The sequence below is a fragment of the Schistocerca piceifrons genome, chromosome 3 (genome assembly GCF_021461385.2).
Source record: "Schistocerca piceifrons isolate TAMUIC-IGC-003096 chromosome 3, iqSchPice1.1, whole genome shotgun sequence".
Taxonomy (NCBI): domain Eukaryota; kingdom Metazoa; phylum Arthropoda; class Insecta; order Orthoptera; family Acrididae; genus Schistocerca; species Schistocerca piceifrons.
This window is the reverse complement of record NC_060140.1, coordinates 757,430,198-757,453,196: the sequence shown is the minus strand read 5'-3', so window position 1 is coordinate 757,453,196 and position 22,999 is coordinate 757,430,198. Positions and strand designations below refer to the sequence as shown.

At 39.1% G+C, this 22,999-nt stretch overlaps 1 protein-coding gene across 1 annotated transcript in view; it reads left to right on the top strand.

The window, feature by feature from the left end:
• The window catches only part of LOC124788324 (nucleoprotein TPR-like), a 393,071-nt gene that overhangs the window by 319,743 nt on the left and 50,329 nt on the right, over positions 1–22,999 (top strand). The window contains exons 22-23 of the mRNA XM_047255562.1: positions 3,138–3,333; positions 13,511–13,674. Coding sequence (XP_047111518.1) covers positions 3,138–3,333; positions 13,511–13,674 — 360 coding nt within the window. The remainder of the gene's footprint in view (positions 1–3,137; positions 3,334–13,510; positions 13,675–22,999) is intronic.

The window sequence follows — 22,999 nt, the reverse complement described above, 5'->3', positions numbered from 1 at the left end:
TATCATCAGTAGAGGACTTATGGAAGAATATGGCCCAAACATCTCTCTTCATTGCCTCCAGATTTTCTTTATTTCTCCTAATTGCCTGCCCATGGTATACCTGCAAGTTTTCTATTTCAGTTTTAGTTAACCAACCTTGTCCAGTCAACAATTTTCCATCTTCAAATTTGTTTCCTCTCATATCAACAGTTAGTTTTCTCAGCCTTGTTCCCTAACGTTTTTGAACATGGCATACACATTCTATTTTGCTAATAATGGCACCTCCAAATGGCTTAGAGTTCACCACATTGTTGTATGCCTTACTGTTACCAACGCCCAAATATTTGGTGTACCATACACCACTTGTTTCTATGGAGTTGTTTCTACGGAGCGATGAAATATTTGTAGTACTCCAAGAACTTCCATACCACCACTTGTTCCTCTGAAATTAGCCACACAGTTGTGTTCATTATGTTCATTGACTTTACAACATTTTCAATATTTAGACATTATCTCCACATCTAACACTTTACCGGTGTCTACACTCGTGGTAGTCATTACTCCATTCAGAGAAGTATGTCCTCTTTTCTGCCAACTTCCATCAAGTGCAACTGCAATATTCGAACATCCATCATTTTCTTCCACTGTTTCCCTAGCAGCCAGTTTCATGCTTTTCTCACTGACCTCACATACAGCTTTCTCTAATATTACAGTCAGGGCAAATTTATTTGGTGGTTGGTGTAAGTTCATCACTGAACAAAATGTTCTCCCTGCAGCCATGCCCTTGCCAATATATTATAAGGCATAAACTAATCTAGTATTGATTTCATAAGGCACTTGCATCTGGTTTTGAAGAACTCATAAATGAAATCACAGCTGAGTATTTAGTACAAATTAAATCCAAAGCAATTGCTAGGTCTTTTCTCCCACTGGCTCTCTCACAAATTTTTAGACTCTGTGCCTCACCACACTGTCTACATTGTACAAATTTAGAAATTATGTCTGATAATATTCTCAAATTTATAATAACGTTACTGCACCCCTTGTCACTTACAGTAAATTCGTTGTAACACCCTTGAAATGGTGAGAGCTTCTTTGATGATGCACTTGTTGAAGAATTAGAATTAGAAACATCATTGCCAGGTGACATAACCTCTTGTACAGAAAGCTTTCTAAACTTGTATCCTCTAAATTGTCGTTTCTTGAAAATGCCTTAACATTTCATATTCTTCAATAAACACAACAAAACACACGTAAACAAGCACTGCAAACGTAAGTATAATAACTACTCACAATCACATTTGAACAAAACTAACCGCTTGTTTGAAAGTGTGTTGTTTACAAACAGCAGAAACAAAAGAATACCGACCGTTGCATTCCAAGGATAGCAAACACACTCAGGAGTAAATAAAGAAATCCCTAACCTGCAATGTAGGGGATATAATGATCTAAAATATATGCAGAAATGTGGGTGACAGAAAAGTGATTGTGGCACATAAACACATGTGGTAGGAAAATGCTCTTTAAATGCTCAAAAAAGTTTTTTTTTCACCAAAATCCTTTTCAAAGTACTTAAATAAAACCTTAATCTATCGAAATATGATGAAAACCGAAAATTGATTTTTTTCGACATGAACCAGGGTGTGGTCCTCTTAAGCCTCTAGGGGGTTGCAAATCAGGTTTGTTTTAAATACACATTGCAACAGTCATGAGTGTTTGTTAACTTTGAGATTGGACTTAGTGAATTGATGTTGGACTTAGTGAATTGATGTTAGTCACTAATACCTTTAAGGATACATACGACGCCTTTATCAGCACCTCACTGAGTTTCAGTGTGGTCATGTAATAGGGCTAGAGAAGATGTATGTTCCATCTGCGAAACTGCAGAAAGTCTTGGCAGGAATGTAGCCACTGTACATGATTGCTGGCAGTGATGACCATGAGATTGCACGGTTGCAAGGGGACAGGGCTCCAGGCAGCCACGTGGCATTACCGAGAGGGAAGACCCATCATGTTCAGCATTTGGTTGTGGCACATCTAAACAGCAGCTAGAGCAACAGTTGGCACTACAGTGACACAACAAACTGTTACAAATTGGTTATTTCAAAGACAGCTCCAAGCCAGATGTCCTGATGCGTGTATTCCACTGACCCCAAACTACTGTCAATTACAACTTCAGTGGTGTCACGTGAGAGGGCATTCGAGGGCAGGATGGAAGTTTGTCGTGTTTTCGTATGAAATTTGGTTCTATATTGGTGCCAGTGGTGGCTGTGTGTTAATAGGAGGCCAGTTAAGGGTCTGCAACCAACCTGTCTGCATGCTAGACCAACTGAACCTACACCTGGAGTCATGGCATGGGGTACTATTTTGTATGACAGCAGGAGCACTCTATTAATTAATTATCCCATGCACCCTGAGTGCAAATTTGTACATCAGTCCGGTGGTTTGACCTGTTGTGCTGCCATTCAGGAACAGCATTCTAGGGTGTATTTTGTTTTCCAGCAGGATAATGCTCATTCACAACCTGCTGTTGTGCCCAACATGCTCTACAGTCTATAAAGTGTTGACATGTTGCCTTGGTGTACTCAATTACAAGATCTGTCTCCAGTCGAGCACAAATGGGACATCATTAGACGACAACCCCAGTGTCATCCACAATCAACATGAACTGTTCCTGTATTGACCAACCAAGCGTAACAGGCATGGAACTCCATCCTGCAAACTGACATCCAGCATCTGTACAACACAATGCATGCACATTTGCATGCTTGCATTTCGACATTTGGGCTGTTACACTGGTTATTATTGTATCAGCATTTCTCATTTTCAATGGATTATCTGCCGCTTATATTGACCTGTGATCTTGCAGTGTTAATTACTTAAATATGTTACCTAAACAAACGTATTCCAGGAATTTCATTACTGTACCATAATTATTTCTTGGTGTTGTGATTTTTTTTTGTCAGTGTATGTGCTTACATGGATGAAGACACTGGTAAAAGAGTTGTGTGTGTGTGTGTGTGTGTGTGTGTGTGTGTGTGTGTGTGTGTGTGTGTGTGTGTGTGTGTGTGTTGTTCCATATGAAAGTTTGCTAGAAATATTTGTCTTCATTGTGAATATTTGTGCCATATGTCTTTATTTATTATATACCTTTCCAGCTTGAAACAGAGAAGGAGAAAGTACGAATGCTTCAAAAAAGGGTCACTATGATGAGAAAAAAGCAAAATAGAGTGAATAAACAGATCATCATGGAGAAATTGTCCCTTCTTCGAGAAAATGAGTTCCTCAGGCGCACAAAAAGACTGAAAAATGAAACAATTGCTGATTTAAGGAAGCGCCTGAGACAAACCTTAAGTAAATATTTATTTATGATCACTTTTGTACTCCATGAAATTACAGTCTTATGATTTTTTTATTAGAATCTAATATAATAACACTGTGGTTTTAGGTAATTTATTTTGTCTAGTTGTTGAGATCTGCACTAACTTACGGCTATTATGTGTATTTCCACCTACAAAGGCATAGTGCAACTACCAGTGACAGGCCCCCCCCCCCCCCCCCCCCAGTACCATGGACATTGAGCCATATGCCAATAAGTATTCTCTCATTATAAAGGCAGGGAGAACTGTGGAATCACCTAGCAATTGTATTAGATTACTTATGTTTTTGAAGTAAACAAAACGCTGCTTCTCTTCCTTTGCCAGAATTAGTCTGCCATTGTATTTGCTCTGAAAGTTTCGGCTGTTCCACAGCTCATGTAATTTAGTAACAGAAGTGTGTCATATTAAATTCCATTAATTATAGTTATCTGCATGCCTAGGTAATTTTCTGTATTGTCATGTTTCTTTCTCACATATTCCAGTTCTGTAGCTTTCAGCCAAGACAAATCTTCATTTCATTTTAGTATATCAATCAGCAACTAAAACCAAGAAATACTTGTTTCTATAAATTCTCAGTTTCTTATGTTCATTCCTGTAGAAATAAAATAACGAAACACTTAGCTTAAGTAACTGTTAAATTGATGAAAGAGCAAGAACATAATTTTCTTAGAGTAAAATAACAAATAAGCTAAAAAAAGTTTGGCCATGTATTTGAACTCTTGATTGTTCCGTTAACAGTCCAGTGTTTTGTCCTTGCGCTAATGTGTCACACGAGCAAATCCCTTTTGTTTAATCTTGTTAGATTGCACTGTTACTGGAATGCAAATTTATGTTGTGGCTGTAATTTGGATGATAAACTGACTACGAAACAGGAAAGTGAAACACAAAAATGAATTTAGCGCAGCTTGTGGGTGAGGTGTTCTTCCCAGTCTGTATGTTATGTGATGTTTTATACTCATAAATGAATTTCTAATTACCATTAATTAATAATTCTGACCTCCTATGTTTAAAATCCCAAGTCAGAATAACCGTGTATGTCTTCGTAGATTCTTTCTCCTGCAGCTTCTTCTGCGCTGGAAGCTGAAGAGGTCTGTCATAAATCCCAGTCTTCCAAGAAATGATGTACAGGCCTTCTTCATTTATATCAGTATGTTTAGCAATTAGTTACAATAGTGGAACACATCATACAATCTTTCCTGACAAACAAACTGTATCAGTTACAATTTCATGCGATATTAATTGATGTTCATTATCTCTCAGATGACACCTAGCAGAAAAACAACATCCAAAACAGCTTCAGCTGTTCTCATGGTGTCATTGTGATTGTCATGGCAGTTCTTCTTCCATAGGGCACACCATATCTCCAAGGCAGGACCCGACAACATGTGATAAACCTCCCAAACAGCAGGTACCACACAATTTAGTAGCGCTATTGTCCCAGCTTGCATATATGCTGTGTCCACCCATTCCAGAATACATGCACATAAAGAAAACAAACTTTCAAACAGTATACTATACTAACTCATTATTTAAATAAAATTTTTGTTGTGGCGATCATCATTCATCAGTTCGGTAGATGCCACACAGCACATCATTTCCCAAAGTGATGTATTACACTACAAGGGGCAGCTTTGACTATGGCACACAACAGCATGCCACAACTATTTTCATTATATTTACTTCATATTGTAGTGGGATAAGTTCTGTTTCCAACTTCAAAAATGATTTTGATATGTTGGCTGCATTTTATGCCCTTATGTCTCATGGCACTGTTTCTTTGCAGTTCGTTAAAGTCACTGCTGGTATCTAAGTCTGCATTTCCATGACAGAGGGAGAGTGCTCAAGAATTTTTAATGTTGGCTGCCACTCTGTTCCATACACAGTGGAAAACTGTCTTATATATTTCAAATATAACTGGAGTGAATTTGCTCAGAATGAGACATCTTGTCACTGAACTAATGCACATGTGCTGCACTAACTTTGGCTTGTCCATCGTCATTTGTGCCACCATCACTTTGCATATGGCGAAGTGAGACGGCATAGCCATGATTTCATTAAATAACTTGAATGCCAGTATGGTTCCTTTGAAAGAGCACAGCCAGTTTTCTCCCCTGTATTTTATGAATCGAAGCCTTTGCTCCATCTCTTATGACCTTAATATCAGTGGAGTATTAAACCCCCAATCTTTTTTCGTACTTTTCATATGGGATACCAACTATTGAAAACTTACTTCTTTCTCTAGTTTAAGCCAGTTGGTTTAATATGCATGATTTTCAAGTATTTGTTTTAGTAGCAAACATGATGTCATCGGCGTACAACGGTGTCCATGGGACTTTTCTCTGCAGATTCCTTGTGAAGGTGTCCATGATAAGACTAAAGAGTTGAGGTGACAAATCAGATCCCCACTACACACATCCACTTCCATAAGGAAACTTTGTAATAATCCTGCTGGGCATATCACTTGGCTGTTGCTGCCTTTGTGTTACATCTTTACTCATTCAGGAAGTTTCTCTGAAACACCACAGTCCTAGAGGATATACCATATGAGCAAGTAAGGCAGGGAATCCGAGGACCGACTGAAGATTGAACCCTGTTATCAGTGGAGTGTTAAATCTGAATCATCTTCCTAACATGTATATGGGAACCCCACTCAATTTGTATTTAGGCACTTAGCCACTGAACCTTACTTCATTGTTTATAACTGATCAAAAATAGCTGCAAGTGTTGTGCTTTGCCTTATGCAACTTCCATCTTCACTTTTTATAATTTTATAATTTTTATTGCTTTAAGCAGTTTCTAGCGTTTTAACTGCGTATATGTCACCTTCTTCACATGAACATTGTGCTTGGTTTTCCCATATTAGTTTGTTTACTTTGATGTGGCGAGGTATTGTAATACCGATTGTAGACTTCACTGTAGCAGCAACTGAGGTACAAGCACTGATCAGCCATAAGAGAATTTATTGATGAAATTTAACTCTATAATTAAATGTTTCATTCTGTCAAAGTTGCCACCATTTAATTTTTGAATGTCTCATTGTGCTGTGCCCTCTTTTCCCTTGTAGCCACTGATTTTCAAGCGGGCATATAGCAGTTCATGTTGCTGCATTGTGATTGTATGGCTTTTGCAATAATGGCTATTGCAAAATCTGCTCTCCATAGTAAAATGTTATCAGTATGGTTGTTATAGCATCTACTTGTGTATGTGGTAAGGTGAGAGATGTGTTTCTTAAAAAAAACTGAGATGTTTGCATTTAATTGTCCTCCTAATCTATGATCGACATGGTGATTATACCCATCATTGACACCACCAGTAGACCCTTGAGAGTGTACAGAAGAGTACATTACACCCTGTTACAGTGATGTGTTTTAGTGCCATCCTGCAGTTCTAGCCAAAATTTATCTTTAATTCCCTCATGACAGCCTGCCTAGGGTACATACATAGAAAAGATGTGCAAATGGCAGCTATTGTGTACTGGGTACTGATATTAAGTAGCCAGAAAACAATGAACAAGTGACAGACAGCTATGAAGCATCTCGCTTGCCATTACCGCAACTCTTCTTGTGTTCATAGTCTCACTGTAAATTAATTACTGCTGTTCTCCTGTGTCCCAAGTTTGGCAGTTCTCTGCTGTGTACAGTCAGTGTTCCATTCTTCAGGATAGCAACACGTACTGATCTGATTTGGACTTGCTTATTTAACAAATGTTGAACAGAATAAGTTGGTAGTCCTTGTTCATTTCTCAAGGTGGTCGGGTGAGGCCATCACATACCACCTACAGGGAGGGATGGCACGTGATGCACAGGAATTGCATCAGCAATTTCCATCTGACCTGTTGTACTGCTCTGGCATTAGTTTTGTCAGTGTCTTTGCTGGTCAAATCAGTATGTGATTTTCACCGAGGAGTATGAGAGTTTGAGCCTTTGAGAGAAATATGTTCCTATAGTTCCAACTCATTAATGCAAGTGCTGCTGCACGCTGGCATGTACAAATTCCTTATACAAGACAATGCTTCTTCTGTCTCGTATCTCTTTACTGTAGCAGGTTAGTTAATAATAAATTACACCATGTAAGTCTCTCTACTTGCACTGACCTCAAGAAACAAATCAACAGTACTTTGAATACATTTACTCCCTGCTGTTCTACAAAGTAATCTCCTGGGACAAGCAGCTAAAGCCAATGAATACTTTATCATGAAATACAAGCAACAAGAATGTTGTTTGTGGTTTATAAGGTAACTACTCACAAATATCTCTCTTAACATTATAATTGTTCCATTTAAGAGTTACTTTTAAATACTGTTTATGCCTAATAATCAGATTCGATTTCATGTTAACTCTGATTTACAAAATATCAACACATAATATATAATGCGCTTAAAAAATGTGTCCCAAATTCTTATGGAGATAGTACTGGTCAAGCAAAAGTCCTACAAACATGTCCTTGGAAACTAAAACTTGTTCAGATGTGAGCTGTTTTACAAGAGTCAGCAGTGGTCAGTACTGAATGGTGTAGGCTGACATCCTGTTGATATTAATTGTTTACTGTTATTGGCTATGTTTGTCTCTCTATTTCACTCTCAAACTGCCATTCTGTTGCCAGGTGTAGCACTTACAGCTGCCTCCTATTAGCCATTTTGTATGTATCACTTTGAGCTTTCGCTAGTGTCGGAATAAGATTAGCAATTCTGTAATGTGTGAACGATGTAAACAGTGCATTGTAGTCTTATCACTCTACATGGGAAATAGCATCTTGATCTTCTGCTATCACACTCTTGTCATGTATGCTGTATTCCATATTCAGTAAGTTGTTCCAGTGACTTACAGATATGAGATCATTCACATCAGGGCAAAAGGATCACATAAGCTCTTACAGTTTTCGTATTTTGTATAGTGAGAACAGATTGTTGTACAGAATGATTCTGAAAGAAGTGTGTGAAGAATTGGAGGTGGTGAAGGCATAAACCATACTTTTGCATGAACAGTTTTGCATAAGCATTTCTTTATCCATATCACTTTCAGCATATTCAAACAATTGAAAATCTGTAATGCAGTAACAACAATATGAAAAGGATAAACTGTTGCTCACCACATAGCGACAGGCACACTCAAAATGGCTGCTAAATATTCTTCATCTGTCAGACATAATCGTTCATCAGATGTAGAAACTTGCACATGTTCACTCAGGTGTTTCTCACATACTTGGCCAGTGTTGTTTCCAGGCATTAAGAGTGTGTTTGAGGTGAGAAGTGTTATTTGCTGGATTGGGTAATGGTGGTACAGAAAAGTTGAGGGACAGGGAGGAGGAAGGATAGCAGGGTAGGGACCGGAGAAGATGTTAGTGGTGATTAGTGTGTATACTCACCCTGAAAAACACAGAAATTTTTCATTATATTAGTTTTCCATAAATTTTTTGTAATTTTGACTTGTCAGAAGTAATAGTCTAAGAAAGAATTTCAGTTTAACCACTACTGTAAAATAGTACTGCAGCGATAAATCATAAATAAGTGGATAACACTAAAATAAAACTTCAGTTGCGAAGAAAATGTGCCATTTACAACAAAACACAGTGCACACACATTAGCGTCTGCTGACAGCAAAACGTGTTGAAGACTTTGGGACAAAGACCATGCAATAATTCGTAACAACAAACTGCTTTTAATGAGTGCGATGTCACTACTGTTTACATTGTTAACACAACACGGGAAAATATTATGAATGGTGGTTTGAGAAATTTTATTTTGAAAGTTAATTTCCTTTTACACAAGATTAATTAGGCTACGTGAGAGAATGTGTAATGAATTCCTTAATTCAAGGAGTGTTTGACTCTCTTTCAAAACAAACTTCTTGTTGGCTTCTGTCTTGGGTCCTTCGGCCGACGTTTGTTTGATGATTTTTCTGACATTTCGCCAGCATGAGTGGTTGACAGTGTCCAAGTTTCAACTCCCCATTGCTGATGGTGGACTGGAGATGAGCTTGCAGCCGCAGACTATATGTACATGTGTGCCATGTCTGAGGGTTTTCTTCTTTCTTCTTGAAGCTGTTCTCGTGTTTGTGTATTTCTATATCATCTCTGAACAAGCGGGTGTGATAGCTCTTCTCTACAGCCAGAACTTCCGTGTTGGCGAATTTTATTATGTGGTCAGTCTAGCACAATGCGTGCTCTGCCACATCTGATTCCTCTGGCTGCTCCAACCTGCAATGTCACTTATTTTCTATGATCCTGGTGTGATTGATCGTCCAGTCATTCCGACATGAACTTTTCCAAATGTGCATGGTAAGCAGTATATTCCCGACATTGCAAGTGGGGTCCCTTTTCTCCTTTGCCTGTCTGAGACACTCTTTGATCTTCTTTGTCTATATGTAAATAGTCTTTATGCCATGTTTGAGCAATATACGGCCAATTCTGCCCATCACTCTGGGAATGTATGGCAGAAAGGCTGCACCCGACATCTCTTTTTCTGATTTGTCACTTTACTGAGTGGGTGTTTGACTCTTTTATACTTTTATGTAACTTGTGGAATACCCATTGCTCCTCAGAACACTTTCCAAGTGTTGTATGTCATGTCTGAGGTTCTGGAGCTCACATACTCATCTTCCTTGCTTTATGAAAGTATTAATCATACCTCTTTTCTGGTTTGGGTGGTGATTTGATAGTTTGTAGAGGTATCGGTCCGTGTGTGTAGGTTTTCGATACACGCTGTGTCCCAGGGTTTCACCATCCCTTCTGACCAACACATCTAGAAATAGTGGGTTTTTGTCCTTTTCCTCTTCCATGCTAAATTTTTTGTTGGCATGGAGGCTGTTCAAATGTCTTATTAAGTCACCGAGCTGTTCATAACAATGGCTTCACACAACAAAGGTATCGTCAACATATCCTCAATGGTGAGTGTTCATCGGAGGTGAGGGTATCATCTAGAGTGCCCGAGGGAAGTGTGGTAGGTCAACTGTTGTTTTCTATTTACATAAACGATCTTTTGAATAGGGTGGATAGCAATGTGCGGCTGTTTGCTGATGATGCTGTGTATGGGAAGGTGTCGTCGTTGAGTGACTGTAGGAGGATACAAGATGACTTGGACAGGATTTGTGATTGGTGTAAAGAATGGCAGCTAACTCTAAATATAGATAAATGTAAATTAATGCAGATGAATAGGAAAAAGAATCCCGTAATGTTTGAATACTCCATTAGTAGTGTAGCGATTAACACAGTCATGTCAATTAAATATTTGGGCGTAACATTGCAGAGCGATATTAAGTGGGACAACCATGTAATGGCAGTTGTGGGGAAGGCGGATAGTCGCCTTCCGTTCGTTGGTAGACTTTTGGGAAGATGTGGTTCATCTGTAAAGGAGACCGCTTATAAAACACTAATACGACCTATTATTGAGTACTGCTAGAGCGTTTGGGATCCCTATCAGGTCGGATTGAGGGAGAACGTAGAAGCAATTCAGAGGCGGGCTGCTAGATTTGTTACTGGTTGGTTTGATCATCATGTGAGTGTTACGGAAATGCTTCAGGAACTCGGTTGGGAGTCTCTAGAGGAAAGGAAGCATTCTTTTCGTGAATCACTACTGAGGAAATTTAGAGAACCAGCATTTGAGGCTGACTGCAGTACAATTTTACTGCCGCCAACTTACATTTCGCGGAAAGACCACAAAGATAAGATAAGAGAGATTAGGGCTCGTACAGAGGCATATATGCAGTCATTTTTCCCTCGTTCTGTTTGGTAGTGGAACAGGGAGAGAAGATGCTAGTTGTGGTACGAGGTACCCTCCACCACGCACCGTATGGTGGATTGTGGAGTAAGTATGTAGATGTAGATGTAGATATCTGTACACACCTTACGCTTACACAGTGCCAAGTCCAGTGCCTGTGCTTCGAAACGTTCCATGAAGCAGTTGTCCATCACTGCACTATGTGAACTACCCATGGTGACACCTTCCAGCTGTTCGTAAAAATAGCTCATAGTGAGACATGCATGAAAGAGCGTTGTGATTTCTTGTGGGGGAAATGAAACCAATGTGCTCCAGAAAGTCACTGAGTGGTTGTTTCGTAAAAAAAGAAACAACATCAAAGCCAACCAGGATATCATTTGGTGCAAGTTTTAGTTGCTTCAGCTTCTCAGTGAAATGTCGTATGTCCTCTATGTATGTGTCGGTCTTCCCAGCGTGCGGCAGGAGCAAAGAGGAAAGTTTTTGTGCCAGTTGACATGCGATGAGCCAGGAGCGCTCTCAATCACTCTTAGTGGAATGTTATTCTTATGGATCTTAGATAATCCACTTAGCTGAGATTGTAGGGCTTCTGTGTTGTGCAGGTTCCTCTGTATGTCCACTGGCAGAGAAGATGCCTTGATTAACTGTTGGTTAACTGGCTCATATTCCATGTGATACGCTGCATTGGATCTGCGCTTAGTTTTCGGTGCATTGTTGGATCTAATAGGTCCCGGATCTTCTGCTCATAATCTTCGGTCTTCATTACGATGGTCTCTTTTACACAGCTCCCATTGCTGCACCTAGAAGCCCACTATCCTGTCCCTAGGAGTGGAAGGAAGCACAGAAGGGGAAAGGACTATGCAGGTGCACTGGGGGTATAGCAGGTATATATAATGTTGGAGTGGGTTAGGGAGAAGGTTACAGGCAGATGAAGGACAGGGACTAATGAAAGTTGAGGCTAGGAAGTGCACAGAAATGAAGAATACTTTGCATGGAGAATCCTCACCTGCACATTTCCGGAAAGGTGGTGTTGGTTGCTTCCATTTGGATTCTTCCCAACAGCACCAGCTGTTACGAATTGTACAGGTTGGAACTCTCCCTGCAACATATCCTACATGACTAAGTGACCTTCAGGAGCACATTGAAGCTGTTCATGGATGATATAGTTGTGTGCAGAGAAACAGAAATGGTATAAAATTTTAGTGAAATGCAGGAAGCTCTGCAGAGGATTGACATTCAACACAGTGATTGGCAGTTGACTCTCAACATAAAAAAAAGTAACTTACAGCCTGTGAATAGGCAGCGAAACCAAGTAATGTCTGATTGCATGATTTCTGAACAAGTACCAGAGGCAGTGCTGCCCATAAAATACCTGGGAGTATGCATACAGATTTAAAGTGGAATGATCACATAAAATGAATCGCGGGAGAGGCAGCTGTGAAACTGAGATTCATTATAAGAATCCTCAGGAAGCACAGTCCACCCGAAGGAGGTAGGTTTCAAAATCTTCATTTGACTGATACTTGCATATTGCTCTGAGTGTGGAAATCATACTAGAAAGAACTGACAGAGGAAACAGATAAGATCTAAAGTTAAGCAGCTTGTGTAATCACAGGTTTGTTTAGTAAGTGCAATAGTGTAATGAATGTACTCATCCAACTCCAATTGTAGACCTCACAAGGAATGCATTGTGCATCAAGGTGTGATTTAATGTTGAAGTTCCATGAGTGTACTTTCCCAGAAGAGCAAATCAGTATATTGCTTCCTCCTACGTAAATTTTGGGAAAAGACCATGGAGGTAAAATTTCGGAGATGCAAGCTGATGTGGATTCTTAATGGCAACCATTTTTCCTGCAAGCAACTCTCTACTGTAACAGGAAAGGGAGGAGGTGACAATTGTACACGAGGTACCCTCCATCGTGTACAATAAGGTGGCTTGCAGAATGGAAAGGTGGGTGGATGTAAAGGCGTTGGTGTATTCCTACCCGTCGACAACCTGCCCAGTTCATGGGAGTGTTTGTCCCATGCGCGTCATGAAATCTGGGGGCAGCAAGATGTATTCACTCAGCTTCATGAGTTTTTGGATGAAGGCTCAGGTACATTTAAGATTTAGTGGTAACATCTGCTGCATTCTGTAGTATCAAATGTCAGATGGCAAACGTAGGACAGAATGGTCTATATTTCTTTGAATTATTTGTTTCTAGACATAAATGTATAAGATTTTCTAGTTCTAGCCAGTACTACCTCCATTAAGAATATGGAACACATTTTTAAACACTTTGTATAGAAACATCTTCCATCTGCTTGCTTTGGACATACTTACAAAGTAGTGGTGGTGGCAGTCACCGTAGTAGTAGTAGTAGTAGTAGTAGTAGTAGTAGTAGTAGTACCACCCATTAAACAGTGCTGCTTTGACATTTTCTTTTTCTGTTTCAATAAGATTGTGGCTACAAAATCCACGTTCCACATGTTGAAGAGGGTGTGCGTGGAGCACATGAAATAGATCAATTTAAACAGGGTACTTCTCAGAGTTATGAATATGAAGACACTCGTCAACATGAGGAGCAACAGCAGCCACACGAGCAGCATCACCAAGAAGAACAGGTATGTGCAGTGTGTAGGAAATGTTGCAACAATATGTCATTCCATTCTTTTAATTTATTTTTGTACTCTGTTTTAATTCTATTTTCCTAGTTTGTCCTCCATAGCTTATCTTTAATCTCTACTAGCCTGTATTTTAATAGCAGACTGTGCATTCTCATTTAGCTTTTCTTTCTACATTCATTTATATTCTTTATTTTCATCTCGGATATTTCAGTTTTACCATAATTTATAGTTGTACAAAGATGATCCAGTAAGCTCTTATGTTGTATAAATTGTTGTGCCATGCAAAAAACTCCATTACCACTGCGGTGGTGTATTAGATTTACTTCTGGAGGAGGCTGAGTGAATACTGCAACACACACACACACACACACACACACACACACACACACACACACACACACACAAACTATTCTGTCATGTTGTTATAGCTTGAACAGGATGAAATACTTAACTTTCCTCACACTAATGTATCACATGATGCGTTACAGAATAATAGTTCCTTCTCTCAGCGCACAATCGACTATAAACTTCACTACATAACTCTGTCTAATAAAACTCTTGCATTACTGGCTCTGTAGTCACACAATGCTTTTGGTTTTGGCAATGATTGCAGAGTGGCCTGACTGGCACTCTGCTCTGATGCAGGTAATTGGAAACTATTGAGGTCCTGTCTACGCAGTGCTTCTGGCAGTGGCTGTGCTTACTTGTGGTTAGGTTGTAAGGTACTGACTTCGTCATGGAACCTCATTCTTCAAACGATGCCACGTGAATACTCCATGGACATTAACTTACATGTCTAGATAAAAGAGACAATAAAACTTTTAAAGATCAGTGGTAGTTGAAGGTTGCTGTGCAATGGCACTTCCAAGTACAGTTTTAAGATGGAGATGTTGACAGGTACATAGTCTGTAATTGAAGTTTGAGGAATAATAATGGTTTTAGTGTATAAGGAAAATGTTCCTAACGGCAATATATAGCCAAGCAGTGGAAGTTCATGGAGCAAGTATAATGTCATGAAAATTGTGTGGTTTCATTGCCAGGAATTTCATAATGGCAGAATGGGTGTGTTGGACGATCAAAGGACAGGGTGACGAAGTCTGTACACCTGAAGTGACAATGTGTACCATGTCAAAGGGTAGATTCAGTATGGGCGTCGTATTTGTGTGAGACAGATAGCAGATGAACTGAACATGTCCAACGGCATTGTAATGGAGACCATGCACGTTACAGGATGTTCTCGCTGGGTACCCTGGCACCTCTCAGATGAAAGTAAAACTGGGCCATTGAGGTTGTACTTCAACACTTAAAGCAGTATCAGGTGGAGGGTGTTCTTTTCCTGCACTTTAATGTCACAGGGAACAAAACATGGGTGCATCATGTGACAGCTGAGATGAAGAAAGCATCAGTGCCATGGACACACCATTAGTCTCTATATTTCATATACATACTCCACAATCCACCATATGGTGCGTGGACAGAAGGTGCCCCTCTCAACAAGCTGAACTTGACCATTTACCTTCCCTGTCACAATCCTCACATGCTCGTTCCATTTCATATCGTTTTGCAACTTTACACCCACACGTTTAAACGATGTGACTGTGTCAAGCAGGACACTACTAATGCCATATCTGAACATGACAGGTTTGTTTTTCGTACCTATGTGTATTAACTTACATTCTTCAAGATTCAGAGCTAGCTGCCATTTATCACACCAACTATAAATTTTGTATAAGTCATCTTGTTTTGTCCTACAGTCACCTGAACTTCGACAACTCCCTATACATCATAGCATCATCTCAAACAACCGCATATTGCTAGCCACCCTGTATGCGAGATCATTTATGTCTATAGAAAATGATAGTGGTTCTGTCACTCTTCCCTGAAGCACTCCTGACAATACCATTGTCTCTGTTGAACACTTCCATCAAGAATAAGGTACTGGGTTCTATTATGTAAGAAGTCTTTGAACTACTCACATATCTGAGAACCTATTCCACATGCTTGTACCTTTGTTAAAAGTTTGCTCTGGGGCACCTCTATGACTATCATAGTGAAACCAAATGATGCCAATTCATTGTCTAAGTGAGATGCTAACAACTGCTTATCTGCTGTTTCTGGCAGAAAAGCTCTCATAACCTTCTTGACTGACTTGTTAATTTTTGTAAAAATAGTCACTATGATTACATCATGATCAGTAATCCCCCTCCCTGTACTGATGACATTGATAAGGGCTGGCCAGTTCGTAACTACAGTGTCTAAGACATTTCCATTGTGTGTGGGCTGCTGAACTAGCTGCTCAAGACATTGTTCAGAAGTGTGTTCCAAAGTACTTCGCAAGACTTTGTCTGGATCCACTCCAATGAATCCCTGGACACCACAGTCTATTCTTGGTAGGATAAAGTCACTTCGGAATTGGGTAGCTATTAAAAACATCCAAGAGTTAACTTGGTTTCACCTAGACCTGTTATATGTAACTGGATAACTTGACTGTTACATTCAGTTTCAACATCAATAACTTACCAAATATATTGGAACTTTCTGCTTCAGGTTTCAGCCACCTCTTAGTCCCAAAAATAATTTGGGCACAATAACTTGCCTGGAGGGCAGTAAATTCGAGAACGTTGTTAGAAATTTCTTGACAAATTACTGATAAAATTTGTACAGTCGAAGCGTCTTTGCTATGAAAATGAAAATGGCCTGGTTTCTCTATCTGTGTGTTGACTGGCTAATGTTCATCACATTATCTCAAACTAAAGTCTAGTCTTTACAAAAATTATGTGCACTACACAAGTTCTCTGCTTCCCATGTAGCTGCTTCCTTTGTATAATGCACCCCTGACCTATGAAGGGGAGTCCTACAATTCCCCACGTGATTACGCAAGTCCAGAAATCTGCAGCCGAGACCGTCACAAGATGCAAGCCCTTGGTTGAGATGTTCCAATTGGCTCCAAACCAAAGGACCCCTATTGATTCTGGGAACAATGCTGCTGATTGTGAGCTTTATGTGCGACCTGCATGTGAGGCCAGCAGCCTTCACCACCTACACCTGCCATCTGTCTGAACTGAGGATGGCCTCAGAACCCACGGGGCAGGTGTCTTTGGAGCCAATCTGAGCCACAACTTGCAGACTACTGCACCCTGCATGCTCGATAGCCACAGGCAAGGCCACCTTAACAACTTGGATGAGGTCCCATGGCAGACATACAGAGTGCACATTTGGTTTCTTTCCAATCCTGAATGCTGTCTTCCTAAGGGGCTCCATAGTGCAACATACTTTGGAGTTCCTGATAACTAGCAAATCCCTCCCCATGTGTGCCTGCTGATCCTGCTGAAGGAACAGCCACCTGTCCACTCACCTCTCCCTATGTGTTACCCAGAACAACAATATCTGCGAAGAAAGTTACGGCCACCATCCTTTGAGACAAGCAGGGTGTGCTGCTGGTTGATTACTTCACCCATGGACAGACTGTGAATGCTCTTGGTTACTGTGCAATGCAGGAGGAGATGGAATGTATTGGAACTGTCTCCATATTGCCCAGATTTGAAGCATTTGGCTGCTCGCCACTTTAAAGCCAAAACATTCAGGAGACTATTATTAAGTAGCTCCTAAAGCAGAGCCCCAATTTATTTTATGCATGTTTCGATGGATTAGTTTACCAGAGGAACGTATGCTTAGATAGCAGTGGTGACTATGTGCCTTGTAACTTTGTGTATCTCTTATATTTCCTCAATAAACCATTTTACCTCACTTTTTGAACCACCTTTGTTTCTCATTTACATTATAAAACCTGTCTCTTTATACTTTTGAAATTTATTCGTTATTGGATATTTGCATACATTAGGCTGCTACTGCCGCCTCCTCCTCCTCCTCATTTCTGCAATGCAGCAGACTGACAGAACTAAAGCATCATGAAGAATGTGAATTAGTGGTAAGATACGTATCACCTAAGATAAGATGCACCCAGGTCCTTAGGTTTTGAAAGCACAAATCCGTTTGCAAGTGTCAGTAGCTCTGCAGTTGTTTTATCATTTAAAAATTTACTAACAGTAAGAGTACTATTTAATCTGCGAGCTTGTGTTACTGTTGCAAAGTGCTGCATCTGAAGATACTATCAATCACTGTTTGGGACTCTTGCAAATGATATACTATTTTATTATTGTACAGTGTCCACTTCCACTAAACGTAGCTAATATAAGATGGAAAATAATTATGTTTGTAATCAGGCATATTTTCCTGAAAGATTTAGGTATGTGATAGTGCCACTCATGTTTGCAAGTGACCTCTGATTATAGAGGCACCTCCCTCCTTCCAATATTTAGCAAAAAACAACTTACAGCATAATATTGGACCACCTGTCTGAGAAAAATCTTGAAATAACAGCTCTTTGTGGCTTTCATAATGGCTTATCTACAGAGAGAGCGATATTTGATCTACCAGACTCAGATCTGGTAGAGCAAAACAAGAAAAAGTACCCTGTTATGACTTTGCCAGTACCTTGGATTGTGTTGGTCATAAAATTCTTCCAGGGGAACAAAAACTGTAGTGTTAAAGGCTCTCCACTTACATGGATGGAGTCATGTTTTAACAGTGGTCATATTAATACATGATACCAAAGGGATTAGAGTCATTTCGGAGTGGGGAATCATTAAATATGATGTCTTGTGAGGTTTGGCGGTTGGTCCGCTCCCGTCCTTGAGCTGCATAAATTATTTGCGTAAAACAGTGGTGTTTCCTGATTACACGACTATACTGATGGAGGACCCAAACACATTCATTTTTATTCCAGACCCTGCTAGGAAAATAACTGAACAGACTCATGTTATGCAGTTCCAAAGAAATAAAAGTGACTTGCAGGTACCAGTAGTAGAAATGGGTGAGCATACATTCAGTAAAACTCCATGTATGAAGCTCCTGGATTCACTGTTCGGTGATAAACTGAGGTAGCAACACATTTGAAAAAATTAAACAAGAAGCTCAGTTCCCTGTGGCGTAATCTTGTGGGGTGAAACATATCAGGCAGTTAGAATATTGTGTCAAGTTGATAACTGAACATCTTGCAGAACCCTGTTGCGGAAGCTAAGGGTTCTTACACTTCCATGTCGATACGATTACTTCCTTATGATATTTGTGTTCAGCAAAACAAGTGTTAATTTAACATGAACTGTGCAATTCACAAGGACATTACATGAAGTAGAAATAAGTCTAATTCCATTGGCAACCATGTGTACCGTGACTGTATTCCTGTCAATATATTTTGGATAAATAGCAGCATCAGTAAATATTGAAATTATTTATCTTACAGATCGATTTCAGTTACTGTGTGACCATCTTCAGTGCATAAAAATACGTAAGAACCATCAGACATGATGATCACAACACAATTGTGGCCCTATTTATAACCACCACCAAAAGATATGGAAACAGAAAGATATATAAAAAATACAGATTCTTGTACATACCAAGTTATTCAAACCTTATAGGCCCATATCACAACACCACAATATTTTCTATGAGGTGTAACATGTACTGTGATGATTGAAGATTACTTCCAACATAAATTTTTAGACTTTTACTGCATACAATAATTTTTAAATTTACAGAAGAGTCTATCTTGTAACAGTAGCAGTTGCTGATCCCAGTGTACAGTGCACTTGTAGCTTATATAGCCAACTAGCTAAGCTCAGTATTGTAAAAATAAGTATCGTAGTGCCGTTATTTTCCAAAGTGTACAACAGGCAGACATAAAATACAACAAAAACCATTAATAGAAAAATCAAAGCAGGCATAAAAATAACCTTTAAATTCACATATCACATGATGGTTTTTTACCATCAGAAGTCATAGCAAAACTTTAAAAGATGCAGTCCAAGCATAATAAAAATACAATAAAGTTATGCCCTGTGATGTAAAGTACAAGATAAAATTTTATAGGAATATCCCAAGGTAAAAGCGCATAGTAATTTCTTAAAAAGAAATACAGAAAAGTTTAACATCAAAAACAGGCCTTCTGCATGTCCAAAAATGTCGATTAAATGTAAAAACATTAATCCTTTACAATGGGACGTTACACGCACAAAGACTTGACCAACCTAATGACTGACATTATGAGCATAAATTCTTAACAGGCATTTACAAAAAAGTAACAAAAAGACATTAACAAAAACACAATAATCTGCCGGATGGTGTACCACACCTGTAATGCTGCTATTTTTCATATGAGCAACTGACGTTAAATTTCAGTAACAACAAAGTGGGCGACTGTGGTAACTTCAATGAATAAACAGGCATATGCCAAATAGACATAACAAATAGCACTCAAAACTGAAACTAATATCCATCATTTGCTGTTAGAAAACCTGTTAAAAACCTCATAGCAAAAAATTGCTGAAGAAGAGGCTTGCCTAAATGTGCACCAAGTTTACACTCAAATTGTGAATCAGCTTGTTGCACTGCATAAAAGCTTCATGCTGGCTAATCTTCTGTATCATTGCTGGCCTTGCCAATGCGCTAGGCTGTTCTCACAACGCTTCCAAAAATGGGCAGTGTCCATTCTGCTCATTAAGCAACGTGCAACTACGGGATTTCAAATTGCAGAAAATCTCCATCTCCTCAAGGAGAAGGGATATCTGCCCTTTTCTCCCCTACATAACAATTAAAGCTGTGGTGTCAAGTCAGGAGGATCATGGTTGGTATCAGTTAAATCTGCTGCGAAGTTGGATCTGTCGGCAATATAAATTAATCCAGCACAACATGCTCACACTATCTCACTTCGAGTTTTCTCCCTGTCTGCCCCACATTAGTAGTATTGCAATAAGCACACTCTGGCCTGTTCAACCCTGACTCTTGCAAAACATTAAATTTATACATACTATTAATTAACAATTGATGGAACCTGTCACCAGTTAAAAATTGGATGGCCACACCTAATTTTTGGATAATCACAGCTATTCTAGTACTAAAAATCCCAAAGTAAAGTAACTAATTTTTTCATCCAATACTATCTGTAACTGGCACACGCTCCTGAGCATTGGTCTTTATCTTTTCACTATTAATGTTTCTCACAAAATCATCAGTGTAGTTATTTACTCTTGCTATGTACAATATGTGGGGGTGGTTTGAAAAGTTCTCAGAACGGAATAGAAAAAAAGTACTTACATCACTGAAACTTTTTAATTTTTCAATGTAGTCTGCTTGTAGATTAATACACTTGGTCCAGCGATGTTCCAGTGCCTCGACCCCATCTCAAAAATGAGTTTCCTCGAAGCCTGCAAAATAGTTGTCAACTTTGGCTATCAGTTCTTCATTTGAAGTGAATCTTCATCCACCAAGAAAAATTTTCAGTTTTGGGAATAGATGGAAGTTTGACGGAGTCATATCAGGTGAATAAGGCAGGTGTGGCAACAATTCATACCTTAGTTTGTGTAATTTTGCCATGGCAACAGCACACGTGTGCAGGTGCGCATTGGCTTGATGGAAGAAGACTTTCTTCCTTGCTAAACCTGGCCTTTTTTCATGTATCTTTTGTTGCAATTTGTCCAGGAGGTTAGCATAGTATTCTCCAGTAATCGTTTGGCTAGTGGGGAGATAATCTACAAACAGAATCGACTTTGCATCCCGGAACACTGATGCCACTACCTATCCCGCCAAAGGAATTGAATTGTCTTTGCTTTCTTTGTTGGCGGAGAATCAGCATGTTTCCACTGCTTTGACTGTTGTTTTGTCTCTGGGGTATAGTAGTGCACCCAAGTTTCATCTGTGGTCACAAACCAGCCCAAAAAATCTTATTTGTTTTCCTAAAATGGGCCGAACATTGTTCCAATATTTCCATTCTCATGTGTTTTCGATCCAGCGTCAAGAGTTGTGGCATCCATCTAGCAGATAATTTTTTCATTTCTAATTCTTCAGTTAAAATGTGATATTCCCTTTCAGATGACATCTGGCAAGCGAGAGCAATTTCACGCTCTTTCAATCGGCAATCCTTCATGATCATTTTGTGCACTTTTGCAATGATTTCTGGAGTAGTGACACATCTTGGCCAGCCACTGCGCAGATCATCATCTAAGCTCTCGCGGCCAAATTTAAATTCATTTGCCTCCTTGGCAACAGTTGAATATGAAGGAGCAGAGTCCCCCAGTGTATTCTGGAAATCAGTATGAATATCCTATGCTTTCATACCTTTCTTTACGAAGTACTTAATCACTGCTCGAATCTCCATTTTTTTCCATGTTCGCAAATCACTTCGTGGGATCAACAACAATAACAACAACAACAACAACAGAGCCACGTCACTGCCACAGCACTCTTCCAAGAGCACTGACGTAGCATGTGATTACAGGCAACAGTCCAACGAATATCATGTGGACAATTTGTTGAGCTAGTGGTGACCTCTCATGGAGATTCCAAGAACTTTTCAAACCACCTACATTGTACAATCAATTTTGAAATCAGCTTCTGATAATGGTAATCTAAGCAGTATATTCAGAGCAGAATTGAAAAATGCCTTCATCAAATTCAGCACTCTCTCCTTTGATTAAGAAAACAGTATTGTCAGCATATCTGTAGTAATATACTACGTTGCTAGTTTTATTTTAGAGCCCTGTTTGCTATTTATGTGTGGCATATGCCTGTTTATTCATTAAAGTTACCATAATCGCTCTCTTTTTTGTTACTGAAATTTGAAATCAGTTGCTCACATGACAAAGAGTAGTGTTACAGGTCTGGTACATCAAAGCGGAGATTATTTTATTAAGTTTTTTTTTTAATTACTTTTTGTAAATGTCTGTTAAGAATTTATACTGATAATGTCAGTCATTAAGTTGGTCAAGTCTTTGAGTATGACAAGAGAGGGCTAACGTCCCATTGCAAAGGATTAATGTTTTGACATTTAATCGATGTTTTTTTGGAAGTGTAGAAGGGCTGTTTTTGATGTTAAACTTTTCTGTACTTGTTTTTAAGAAATCACTATGTGTTTTTACATTAGGTATACTCCCATAAAATTTTATCTTGTACTTTACATCAGAGGACGTAACTTTATTGCATTTTTATTATGCCTGTACAGCATTTTTTAAAGTTTTGCAATGACTTCTGACAGTAAGAAAACATCATGTTATTTTTATGTAAGCTTTGGTTTTTTGTTGATCTTTTTTTATTATTATTATTTGATTTCTGTGTTTTATGCTTTGGAATATAGGGGCACTATGATGCTTGTTTTTGCAATACTAACCTTAGCTAGTTAACTGTGTATGCTATAAGCATACTGTACATTGCATCGGCAACTACTAAGGTTACAATAGAGACTTGTCTGTAAATTTTTTGAAGTATT